The following is a 13493-nucleotide window of genomic DNA, read 5'->3' as shown; positions in this document are numbered from 1 at the left end:
GCTGATGTCAGTTCTTTTTCCTCTAAGCAATGCAGGCAGGGGCCGAGCCATATGACGGTGGTTTGGTATTCTTCTAACAAACCTTTCAAAGCAACCACTGTTCAAATGCTCCACTGTCTTTAGATGTAGTGCATGAAGCAGTAGCAAGAGGGAACGAAGAATCCGTAAACAGCGTCGCAGCTAAAAACTGCACATCTGCTACCTGCTTGGTTCTCCAATGACTTTTTTTTATTTTTTAATGTGTAGGGTTGTATTTTGTGTGCGTGTGCACATGTGTACTTGTGTGTGTGGTGTGTACAGCAAGACAGAGAGATCCTTGCTCTGAGGAATTAACAGTCTAAAAATTTAATACGGGAGAGGCAGTAGGCAACATTACTGCCAGATGACGTGTTTGCCTTATTGTGCGCTTCTACTTACCAGTAGCACACAACTTGAAAACTCCTGATACTGTTTCTTGGCTCTCCAAGACCATGGCAAATCACATATGTAGAACAGGAAGGGTGGCAGACAGCCATGTGCTTACAGCGTTTCTGATTTTCACATGTGTTAAAGCCAAACACAATTTTATACATAGCAAGCCAGAGTCACAGAATTTATAAAATTGTGCAATGATTTCTGAAGAATGTCTGGCATAAAATTGTATCCAGGAAATCCCTGTAGTTCTTGAATAGCTGAAGTTCACAGTAAATAGCATTCTGTCCCAATAATTAGTTTCTGTAAGAGCACAAATCTGCTTCTAGAGTGGAGTGTTTATTTATTTTTTAATTGCCCAGTTCTGTTGTTACACCAAACCATTGTTTAGTGTTACAAGAACGTGTCCCGCCTCCACTGGGCTTAAGCACTCCCCTTCTTCTCCTTTCGTGCTGCTGCAAGGAGGTGATTGGAAGCTTCCACTTGCGGTTTAGAATAACAGCAGTTTAGTGTGTCAACCAAATCCTAAACTGTGGTTAGCATTTAACCATGGTTAGCGAAAGCCAGTCAGTTAAGACTAACAGCAGTATGTCTGGATTTTGAGGCACAACAAAGTTCATTTCACCACAGATAGCAGAGACAGATTCTGAATTCCTCCCGTCAGACTGGAGAAAGAGGAGTAGTATATGAGTTTGGCAAGAGGCTAGGTTCATCCTTGGAATGCTAAACATTGATTTAGCCTAGCATCCAAACCAGCCCTGCCTTAACTGTTGTTTTGAAATGAAAGAACAAATAAGTGTTTATAATTTAGCAGCAAGAAACTTGAAAGAAAAGATCATTGTGTTAAGCCCACATAGTGAATCCAATGAATTAGGTTCAGTATCTTCATGCAATATTGTCAAATGGAAAAATGCATCGGGTCAGAGCGAAAACAAAAATATGATTTGCTATATACACAAAGAGTGTGTTGGAGATAAACTGATGTTAAAGATGACCATATGTTTGCACTAGAGACCTCCAAATCCTATTATATGCCCAAGTTTAGATTAAGTAAAAACCCATGTGCCGCAAAAAAAGGAAGAAAAAAAAGAAATCAAAGAAATGGTAAGATGTAGGAGTAATCATGTGTATTGTTTGGGTAGATGATTCTCTTCCTAGCCCTGTTGTTTTGCCCGTCTCATAGCTACTAATCTAATTTTCATGCCTTCTGTCTCCTCCATCACTGTGTTTTCAAGCCCGGATGTCTTAGTGTTTCCCCTTTTCACCCACAAGTAGATATATAGCTGACATATTTTGTAAGTGGCTTGACCTAGTTCTAGCAGATTACTATTAAGTAAGTGTTAATGGTAATAATTAATTGCATATAACAGTCACCAATGATGGGATATTATTGAGTCATCTGATTTAGCACGATTGCAGCTTTTTGACTCTGGATTTCCAATGTCTTCATTTGCAAAACTGTATTTTTAAAACTCAGAATGGAGTCCTAGTTAAGCTGTATCATTACCTTAAGATGCTTTCTGAGCCACTGCGTTTTTCAACCTCAAAACAGATATGAAGTTACTCTCCTTTCACAATCTATAAACCATTTTGAGAGCAATTTTCCTTTTTTAATAGGGGTTGCCGTTATGCTTGTGATTCTTTAATTTAAAGTCAAACACATTAGGCTCCCAAATATTAAAAATGATGGCAACTGAGAGAAGGGAAATTGGAAGGCTAGTACAGTGGTACCTCAGGTTACATACGCTTCAGGTTACATACGCTTCAGGTTAAGAATTTTGCTTCAGGATAAGAACAGAAATTGTGCTCTGGCGGCACAGCAGCAGCGGGAGGCCCCATTAGCTAAAGTGGTGCATCAGGTTAAGAACAGACCTCCGGAACGAATTAAGTACTTAACCCGAGGTACCACTGTACAGGCATTCCCAATGTGGAACATCTGTAAGGGATGGAGAAATATGGTACATGACTGTTCACTTCCAGCAAATGCAAGCTGGTATAAAGGACTCCTGGCACATCTAAAAGTAGTGCAGAAGAAGGAATTCAAGGCAAACTACTCCTGCTGAAATTCCCTCTTCTACGCAGCCAATATTCACCAATCTGATGCTATCCAGATGTTGGACTACAACTCCCATCTTCCCTGACCATTGGCTAAGCATGCTAGAGCTAATAGAAATTGAAGTCCAAAACATTGTTTGTGTGCACGCCAAAATGGGGGAGGCTGTACCCAACTATTTAAAGGTGTTCGAGCCCCGTCCCCATTTTCACTTGGTCCCCATAGCTTATATTCGTCAGGGAATGAATCTGAAGTCTCCACTCCTAAGACTGACTCTCTTGAATCTGAGGTCCAAGTCAACCTCCAAACAGGATCTGAAACAGAATAGGATGGAAGTCTGGAAAAGGCACCAATCACATGGATGCAGAATCTCTCAAGAAACTTTGAGCGGAGAGACCACAAGGGTGGAAAAGGTCATAGAGGAGATTGACTGGAAATTCATTACTTATCATTGCCAACTGTCACTGACGCCTAACTCACATAACTTTGTTGTTCCTTTAGACATCTCCTAGTTTTGCATTATGCTATCTGGCTTACATGGGCCTGCAGTCAACTTTCAGGAGCGGATTGGTGATGTGGAAAACCTACATGCCAGTGAGTGAGGGGTTTTCCTCCTTGTTCTAGTACCTAAAGTACTTCTGGTACCGGGCCTATCCATTCTAGTTCCTTTATAGTAAGAAAGAAAGATACACTGCTCCCTGTATCAGGAATGCAGAGGCCAGTCATGGGGTGCTGGTGAATGAACTTAATTCAAAACCAGATGGTTTTGAGTTGGCTTGCATATAATCCATCTCCATAGCCGGTTTGTTGCAGTAGCACACGTGTGCAATTAAATATGGCTTTTCAATCCTTCACACATTTTTCAGTAGATCAACCATACTATTGAGCCTTTCCCTACTCTCTTTCACATCGCAGATCTCCAATATAGCTTGCCACTAAGCTCAAATAGACCATAAAAAAGCAGGTTGATTAAGCACAGGGCAACGATGGAACTAGCAAAGTATATCACAGCACGGCTATGAATGAATGTATATTATTTACACTTTTATTTAAACTCTTTTAACAATACAACTTTTCAAACATCCACATATTTATACATACAGCTGCTTTGCATATATATATATATATTTATATAAAAATATTTTTCAAGAACCTAAAGGAGTTGAGGAGACATTATTGCTACAAACCTGAAAATATCAAGCTGCTGCAAAACTAAATTTTTCAAAAAAAATTATAAAAATATAACTTTTCAGAACATTTAAAGGAATAAAGTCTTCCATCTAAGTGCCAATGAAGTACCGCAGTGTGGAAAATTATTATGCCTTCCGACAGCTATAGGAGCCAAAAAGGTGTTGGGAAATATCCTTAGAAGTTGGGGCCAGGTGCAGGATAGAAGCCAAGGCTTCCCTATTCTCAGAACAGGAAGATGACCTGCATGTGCAATGGGAACACCTGGTGCATTTTGGGAGAAGAGAATGGGAAACCCCTGCATATGTGGATTTTGGACTGAGCCCTTCTTCCCCCAAGCTTCGGAAAGGTGCAACAGCGTAAATAACTCCAGTGCAAGTGTCTACTGTGAAGACTGGCTAGCAAACATCTGTAAATAGAGCCCCAAGTGACATGGAGGAAAATGTAGCTATAGATCAGATCATACAGTAAAAGTGAGTGGTATTCAGTGTAATTTGAGGAATCCAGCAGTGTATTTTGTTTTTTAAATTATCTTGCATTTGGGTAAATAGCAACTTCCAACAAAACAATGTAAACTCAACAAAAGGAGTGCTGAAATAACAGGGTGCTGAAATGCTGTTGCGCTATAAATAAATAGCTATTTCAAAATTGGTCTATTAACCACATGCCTTCTTCTAGATTTTCGCTCCTTTGGGGAAAACTGGATCTTTTAGGGGGGGAAAAGGGGTCTAGAATGTTTAAGCATCTTTTTATGGTCTAGGACAATAAGGATGCGTTCTGGAACAACAGTAGCAATATCGATATGCCATTCCTAAATCTACCTGCTATACTCCGCTTGGCTCTAACATGAAAATCCACAAACCTCAAGCAAGTTATTTATCAAGTGTTGCCATCCCTGCAGTACATAATGTTACAGAGGGATAAGCCCTTCCCCAGGACGTGGTTATGTGGGCCTCTACAGAAAGCTTTCACGGTTGTGTAGAAAAATGCAACCAGGAGATACTTGGGGAAGAATAAGGGAAAGAAAAGGACTTTTACAAACAATAATCACGTAGATGGTAATAAAAGCTGTGAAAAATGAGCAGCTTTCTTCAGAAGGTACCTAGTTCATACCATTAACACCTTGCCTAATCTCTGACCAGACTACGAGAGCTTTACAGAGAACATAAAACTGTATGTTGTGAAATGCAAATAAGACACATTTCTTCACCAGAATGAGAAGCAGTAGTCAATGGGGACACAATTATTTTGATAACTTGGAAATAGCCACCCAGCAGAGAATTTTCTTCTTCCTGGCATATGCCGTGGAAGAAATGGGATGCAGAGACCTTCCAAAGTAGATGAAGCTATGAAAAATAATTAAAACCAACCACGGGACAGCCACTCACAGGTTACAAAATATAGGTACATGTACATGAATGTGAACATATGCATTCAAAAATGAAGCATGAACATAATCTTCTCTCTGCGCCCCACCCACCCATGCCCCAACGTATCTTCTACCTAGAATGCAGAAGCACCAAGAGGGGGACAAACCAGGTGAGAACTGCCACTCAGATGTTGCTAGACTCTTTCCTGCCATTTCTGCTCTTTTCTGCCATTGGCTATGATCATAGGAACTGGAAATCTGGAGGGCCACAGGTTCCCCACCCTTGTCCTAAGAGGTGGCCCAACATCTCAGATGCTCAAGCTGAGGTGCTACAATATTCAGGGTCTTTCCATTCCCTTCTGGTCAAGTGGTCTATTTTGCTCCAGGATTTGGAATGTTATACGTTTGCTTTTTGCTTGCATTTCTAACATTTCTGGGGTTGGGAAAGTAATGGAAATCGATTCAGATATCTGCATTTATTCATTTCCAAACATAAACACCTATTTTCTAGAATCGGAGCTCTCGACGTCTGGCATTATATATAATATATACAGGTAGATACATCCAGTGGCGAAGGAAGCAGAACCGGCACCCGGGGCGGCGCAAACCGCCTGGCAGGGCATGTGCACACCGTCCGTACAGCACATGCGCGTGCCGTATGTACGGTGGCGGGATTCTCTGCTTGCACCTGCAGCGCAGGGATTCCACCGACGGCGCCGCATGGTTTGTTTGGAGGAAGCCACTCGGAGATCAACATGTCCGTATCCGCCCCCAGCAAGCGCGCACATGCAGAAAAACGCCAGGCAAATTCAAGTGCATTGAAATGCAAGGGCGCATTTGCCTCTCCTCTACACCCCCCCCCAAGGGAAAGAAAGGGGCAAGACTTTGTACCTATTTTTTAAAAAATCTGCAAAAGCAAATGGATCCTCGTTCTCCTATTCCTCCAAGAAATGCCAGTGCAGAAGGAGCTGCTGGCTACGTGAAGGAGTCTCTCTCTTTCCTGTTTCAAGTCTGCAACTCCTCAGGGATGGGGGAGGAGGAGGAGCCTCTTTTTTTGCTGCCATTTTCTCCTGGCCCTGAACTCCCCACACCACCAGCTGCACATGAGAATGACACAATCCACTTTGTCAAAACACCCACCCACCCCCAACCTCAAAATGCAAGCGAAAGGAAGTTATAACAGCAACAAGGTGCCTCCTCCGCCGTGTCCATTCCTACACAGAGAGAATGCAATTGGAAATGGATCCAAACCCTTGGAGGGAGGAGAAAAGGTGGCCCAAACATTTCATATTCTTCCATTTGAATTCAAGCAAGACTTGAAATAAGCAGAGACTTCCTCCCCCCAAAAAGAGGGGTCCCCAGCACCCAAGGGCTGAAAGCAATGGGAAAACAAGAAACGCTCTCGCAAAAAGTTTCTCATGTCTCTTTCACTGAGTGACAGATGCCTAGACAGATTTCTCTTTGTTCCTAAAGAAACAGGAACTCGCCCTCTCCCCGCAATAGCACGCGTTACCCCGGCTTTCCTCCAAACAAATCCATCCCCTCCCCCCAAAAGCTGTCATTTTACAAGCACTCAAAATCAGGTTTTATTTCTGTGGTGGGTTTTTTAAAGAAACCTAAATTTGCAGAGTCCAAAATCGCTAGGGGTTTTTTTGTGGGGGGAAGCAGATGTGGGGAGGAGTTTGCAAAAGAGAAAATTGGGAAAGTTGCCATTTTGGGATCAAGAGGGAACAGAAGCATGTAAAAGTAAAAGAAAGCAGGTTTGGGAGGAGAAACCTTAGAAAACATTTTTTAAAAAAGGTTAGTGTGTGTGTGTCCTTTAAAGAAAGCCAGACCCCGGGGGGGGGGGGGCAGCAGAAGCACCTCCATTCAGAGAGAAAAGGCAGGAAAGAAGTTGAATCTCTCTCGCAATTTTGCACTGAACATTACCGGAGAAAAAGATCTTCTTCTCAACTCCCTCACCTCTTGCTTGCTTTTCCATAGCTGAGTGGCTGGAAAACACTTCTTGTTCTGCCCTCCTCTCGCTTCTTTCCTCGTGGTGCTTTTTTGTCCCCCTTCTCTCCCACCCACTCCCCGCTAGAATTTTTAATTTTATTTTTGCGGGGCAAAGTTGAAGAGTTTTTGCAGACACTGAACGGATACTCTCCATGCACACACACAAACCACCCGGTTTTCCACGAGGGCGCTCCATTCTCTGTACAAAAACTCTTTCCTCCTCCTCTTCCACTGCTCCTGCTCCTGCCTGCGGCGTTTTCCCTTTGAGAAAACAGTGATGGTTTTGCAAAAGTAAAAACCAAACCCCTGAACCTTCTTACAAGCGCTTCCAGCCTTCAGACGCCCCACACGCTTTTGCAAAAAAGAAAATGGAAGAAAAGTAAGAACTCCCAAAGTTTTGCCGAGCAAAAAGAAAGAGAGGGGTGGGTGTGTGGGAGCTGCACATCTTTGCCAGCAAAGCCGAGCAAATCTCGTCCTCTGCCTGCCTCCTGCCTACTCCTCCAGGCTCCAGCCAGGACTCGGGAGTGGGGGCAATGGCATGCCGACGCCCCCCAAGTATCCAGAGCTGGGGGGGGGGAGGGAGACGAGGAGAGGACGAGCTGCTCGCTGACAGCGAAGGGTGCAGCCGCGAGGGAGGCAAGGCGCTCTACTCTTCGCTTCTGCCCTGACAGCAAGAATTGGCACTGCGCCTTTAAGAGGGAGGCGGCAACGTCGCCAGCCCCACCTCCTACCCAGCGCAAGAAGGAAAAGCCCAATAGGTGGGAGGGGGAGAGAAATGTGACCTAGGCTTGTAGAGTGCAAGAGAGACCAAGAGGCGCTGCTGCGTGGAGGATCCTTTGCCCGTGGCTGCAGGCGCGATGGCACCCCCGCAGGGTGGCCTCTTGTCACCCCTTCAGAGATGGCACCCGGGGGGCTCCGCTCCCCCCGCCCCCCTCTTCCTACGCCGCTGGATGCATCTCTAATCCATACCAAAGATTTTAAACAGGTTGTTTTCCCACTCCCAAATCTGGTTCTACACTACAAACGCATTTAACATAGCAACTATACACAGATTCTAGCAAACAGTGTAACAACATTGTTAACCGTGGTGGATAACCTACTTTTGTTTTTAACAGCATGTGATTTTCAAAAAGAGAGGTGTGTGTGGGGGAAACAGAGCAAGTATATCATTGCAATGTTCCTACTACCCTCAGCGTAGTAGTGAATACACTGCAAACAACCAGTAGTCATTTCGAAAACAACAACAGTGGTTTCTTCATCAAGGCTGGACGAGTCTCCTCTCAAGCAACTTCATGTGTGAGCAAGGGCTGAGTCGATGAAGCGCTGCTGCCAACCGAATTTATTCTCACCGAGTGATCTGGAGCATTTCCTTGAGTGCAAACGCCACTTGTAACGTTTGAGTAAATCTGGAGAAAGATACAAGAACGCGATCAGTACTGAACGACTGCAATGACAACAAACCACCTGCCCCATGGATCGCGATTACAAAAACTTGTGTCACGACCAATTGTTTGTTATTGGATTTTGCTCCCATTTACAATTGTAGAGATACAGTGGTACCTCGGGTTAAGTACTTAATTTGTTCCGGAGGTTCGTACTTAACCTGAAACTGTTCTTAACCTGAAGCACCACTTTAGCTAATGGGGCCTCCTGCTGCGCCGCCGGAGCACGATTTCTGTTCTCATCCTGAAGCAAAGTTCTTCACCTGAAGCACTATTTCTGGATTATCGGAGTCTGTAACCTGAAGCGTATGTAACCTGAAGCATATGTAACCTGAGGTACCACTGTATCCCTTAACTTACTTTATTATTTTATTTATTTGCACCTTTGCAGGAACTTCCAAGCATCTTGCCTGGATTTCAATTATCGCTTCACTCCATCTGTGAAAGTGTCAGGGGTTTCTATATGGCACATCTCCCCATCCAGACAAGCATTGCTGGGGGTTGGACTAGATGAACCTCGGGACCCCTTCCAACTGTACAATTCTATGAATCTAAGCTAAAGGCTATTTTGCAATTAAAGGACACCTTCCAGCCACACACGAAAACTGGATCAGAACCAGGGGTGCATTTTGTCCATAGACCTGAGGTTCCCCATCCCTGATACAAACCAAAAATGGCTTTCAAATTTGTTCCATTTTTTAAAAAACTAGTAAGCTTTGGATTTCGTTAAAAAAGCACAGTGAACACCATTAGATGGCAACATTCGTAGGCTTCTCTCTTCAGTCTAGATTATTTGATCTCTTTTGATCCATAAGGAATTCCAGTGTGACTTACATAAAGTTTAAAAGTACCTTGGAAGTGTTTCCATGCCAACTAACATAGAGCACTGCTCTGGGGTTGCCACCCCACAAACCCCAATTCTCATTAAGAAACTGTGGCTGTTCCCTTCCAATTTTATCCCACTTGCTGTCCCTGATTTTTTGGGCCATTTGCTGGTCAGTTGTCTGGCTGTGTACTTCCCCTCTACTCTGGAATTTCTGCAAGTAGCCAATATGACAACACAAGGCTTCTAATTTTGAGCCAAAATCTGCTACGTGCCATTCCTGCATCAAGATATACAAAAACAGGAACAGTATTTGGTGACAACTTCTTTTCATTTCTACTCTTTCAAGCAACTGAGAAAGGCATTTAATGCAGAGGAAATTGGGGGCAGGGAGACCCATTTACGGTGCGTAACGACATTAAACAAGGGCACTCAGCACCCATCTCCATCGAGAAGGCAGATTGAAAGGCTCAGTGCTTACATGGTTTGTGGTATCTGAAATCTGCTGCTCAATCAATTGTACAATTTGCTTAAAAGTCGGCCTCTTCACAGGGTCAGCATCCCAGCAGCTCTTCATTATCTCATACCTGCAAATGCGGTCAGAAATTTATCAACTGAGATTTCAGCAGTCGTTGAAATGTTAAGTAACATATAGAGCAACGATGAGCAATACGGCATCGAAATGCATACTATTTTACTGCAGTTTTTAAAGCAAACCAAGTTTACTGGAATAAGTAGAAAGATAAAAAATATAGTGATTGTGTGTGGAATCCTAAAAAGACAACAACAACCTGGTGCTCTATGGTGGCCTATGTCCTCAGTTCCGATCTTGCCTTGCCGTATTTTTGAGAAGACCCCATATTACATTCAACCATGCAGGTGCTGTGAGTTGATCTGCCTTTGTCATCAAAGGACATTCTATGGAACATCTCAACTTCTTTCAAAACCTATCTCTCATAGATACCTCGCTTTTCTGCTATCAAGTAGTCCTAGCCCTTTGTTCCCATCCTCATTCTTTATTTAGTGCACCCTTTCCATTCATGCTTTTTGCTTCTGAGCAGAGATGCTAACCCATCTAGATCTATATCCATGGTCTAGCACACTGTCAGTGGGAAATGAAGAGCAGGACTTATAGGAACATCGAATTTTGAAGACCCTGCTGTCAAGGTCATCTGACATACAAGACATATCCGGCTGTACTCTTGAATAAATAAGGTATACTATTCATTGTATCAAATTGTAGATTCCAACGGAAGTTCAACGAAAAAAGCAGAATACTCAGTGGATCAGTTCATTCTCTAGTCAATTCGTGCATAAGGTCCATACATGTATAAGTGCCTATTCCACCTGTCTGTTCATAGAGTACAATAATCCACATAAAGGATTGTTACAGTTTTTCAGAATCCTTTCTCAGAGTCTAATAGGTATAGGCAAATAGAAATTGGATTATGAGCACTCTAGAGCAGTGTTTCCCAACCGTGGGCCTCCAGCTGTTTTCGAACTACAATTTCCATCATCCCTGACCACTGGTCTTGCTAGCTGAGGATTATGGGAGTTGTAGTCCAAAAACAGCTGGAGACCCAAGGTTGGGAAATGCTGCTCTAGAGAATGTACTGATCTACTGGGTCTTCTGCTTTTTTCGTTGAACTTTATGAGACTTCCGTTGGAATCTACAATTTGATACAATGAATAGTATACCTTATTTATTCAAAAGTACAGCCGGTTACATCTTGTGTGTTTATTGAGTATGTTTCACGTAACCATAGGTTTGTTGTTGTTATTTTGCTAAGGTCATCTGACAGTCATGGCCTGCTGGCTATCAACAACATCCCATTAGCTACAACGAGAAAATCAAACTGAAACTAGCTAACTTTGGGACACAAAATTCCACGAGTTTGTTTTCTCTGATCATCATCATCATTTGCTTAATTCGTCAGTTGTATAGATCTAATGTTTCTGGAATAGTGTTGCAGTGGTTGCAAGTTTCAAGACAGGTTTGGAAGTTCATCAGCAATGGCTTCCAAAATTTCAAAAGATCATGTGGGCAGAAATTCTAGGGGCTGCAGTGTAGTGAGGAGTCCAGTCTATGTCATTTCACCTCCCAAAATCTAGGTGCAATTGTTTAAAATAAACAAATTTGGGAAGGGGCCATCACGTTAATGGTAGAACATGTGGCCCTAGAGAGCTGGACCACTGCTTGGGCTAACCAGAGCAAAATTCACAGATAATGTGCTTCATTTACTCGCACTGCCAAATCCAGATTTTCTGGGTGCATGCTTTGGGTCATATTGTGGCTAGATTTTGTTTTTCTATTTTTAAAGAAATTTGAGTACAGATCATAATGCAAACTAATATCCCACTCTTACACGCATGTATGTGGGACATCAATCATACTGATTTCACTGGGGCAAACTTCCAAGTAAATGAATCTAGGACCAGCAGTTAAGGCAGTGATAGGGGATTTTGTAAATATTCAGTTGCAGTTTATTTCCTGACTACAACTTTGAGCAGGAGAACACAAATACACTGCTTAAATCAAGAAGCTTAAATCTAGAAGTTTGACATTTTCCACTTCAACGTTGTTATAAATTTGGCCTCTCACATTTCAGCAGGTGCAAATTCTGGAGTAAACATTCTGTATCCTTCCTTAATCCTTTTATAGAACTTGGAATCCACAGGCATTCCAGGATAGGGACTGCTTCCTGTTAACACAGAGCTGTCTGTTAATATATCATATCAGGTTTGGTTAAATGTGAGAAACAAAAGATCCAAGAAGTAATTGTTGTAGCTCTGTATAAACTACAAGAGTTGATAGTCATATGCATCTTACCTAGAGAGAAAAGTTCCCAAAGCAGGATTCCGTAAGACCAGACATCACTCTCAAAAGTGTATACACATTCAAAAATGCTTTCAGGTGCCATCCATTTCACAGGAAGTCGTGCCTTTACAGAGAAAGGAAGGGAAAATGAAAAATGAGTGCATTAAGTGGGCGGGCAGGGGCTGAGCCAACCCCACTGCCATCATGACTACATCAGGCCTGATTTGGGTCCAGTTGCTGTGCTACCTCCAGACTGGTTCAGGGATCTGCTTGCTCCTTCAACTTCTGCCCCAGCCAGCTGGGCTGCATTGCTCCATTAAGCCCTGCCAGCAGCCAGCAACAGGATTGCACAGCTCATTGAAAAAGTCATTCCTATCAGAAATAGCAGCTATAGAGATGGGCATTCATTGCCATAAGACAATGCCACCAAGGCACTGGAAAGGGTTCATTTCAAAACCCTTTAGGTAGGAGCTTAATCCAGGTAACAAAGATGGAGGTGATATTATCACCAAACTCCGAATATCATTGCACATTGTATTAATTAACATTATTTTTTAATATATTAGTGGCCATGTGATAATTTTAGCTTATAAATTTTATTGTTTAATGTCTTAATTTGTATATTAAGGTACTTTTATAGCTCTGTTTAGAGTAGGTAATGTCTTGATGGTATAAATGTTTTAAGTTTTTTCTATCAATCCAGTATATTTTCTTTTAATTGTTGAATGTTTCTGTGTACATTGCGGCAGCCTTTGGCTATGTGCAATAAAACTGGCTGACTATATTCTGAAATGCTTAGAACCCACCTAGATGAAAATCCCTGGCCTGCTTCTACAAAAATGTAGCCAAACCTCTACACCTTTTGCATTGAAAGGCAGCTAAAGGAAAGACAAATCAGGCAATCATGGCAACCAAACGTACTCAGTATTGCCTATAGTGCTGGTGTCTTAAAGTTGTCTAGGACTCCCCTCATCAGCCTCAGTCAGCCTGGCCACTAGTGAGGGATGATGGGAGTTGTTGTCAACAACATCTAGAAAGCACAACGTATCGATTAAAAAAGAGTCACAACACACTTAGCCATGATGATGATCCTATTTATCCAATTGCTGTTTTATAGTATCCCACGGCTATGCTACAATGTACTTTGTGTTTTTATTTGTTCAGAGTAGTTTGAACCATTTGAAACTGCTTATAAATACAATGAAAAAATCTTATAAAATGGAAACAACCTAAGGCCAGTATCCCAAGAGCTGTATTACTAGTTTTATGGAATCAAGTGGGTTTTAGATATGCATCTTGAACAGCAGGGCCCCAGGCACCCCATTTTTGAACCTGAAGGGACTTTTCAAAACAGTTTGTGATATAGCTGGGATCTTCCTGTTAAAAGATAGTAA

At 42.5% G+C, this 13493-nt stretch overlaps 1 protein-coding gene across 2 annotated transcripts in view; it reads right to left on the bottom strand.

Moving 5' to 3' along the window:
- Positions 1-3487: 3487 nt before the first annotated feature.
- KIT (KIT proto-oncogene, receptor tyrosine kinase) overlaps positions 3488-13493 on the bottom strand; it is an 80318-nt gene continuing 70312 nt past the window's right edge. The window contains exons 18-22 of one of the 2 annotated variants that reach the window (XR_014515346.1): positions 12112-12223; positions 11884-11983; positions 9763-9868; positions 7602-8422; positions 3488-7453 (exon numbers count right to left, since the gene is read on the bottom strand). Coding sequence is in view for 1 of the 2 variants with exons in the window: in XM_083458114.1 (XP_083314240.1) it covers positions 8297-8422; positions 9763-9868; positions 11884-11983; positions 12112-12223 (444 nt within the window). In the remaining variant the exon portion in view is untranslated. Of the gene's footprint in view, positions 8423-9762; positions 9869-11883; positions 11984-12111; positions 12224-13493 lie in introns of both variants that reach the window. The other variant, XM_083458114.1, reaches the window with a different exon arrangement.

The sequence above is a fragment of the Podarcis tiliguerta genome (genome assembly GCF_965153285.1).
Source record: "Podarcis tiliguerta genome assembly, chromosome: 9".
Classification (NCBI taxonomy): Eukaryota; Metazoa; Chordata; class Lepidosauria; order Squamata; family Lacertidae; genus Podarcis; species Podarcis tiliguerta.
This window is presented reverse-complemented; position numbering and strand designations above follow the sequence as displayed.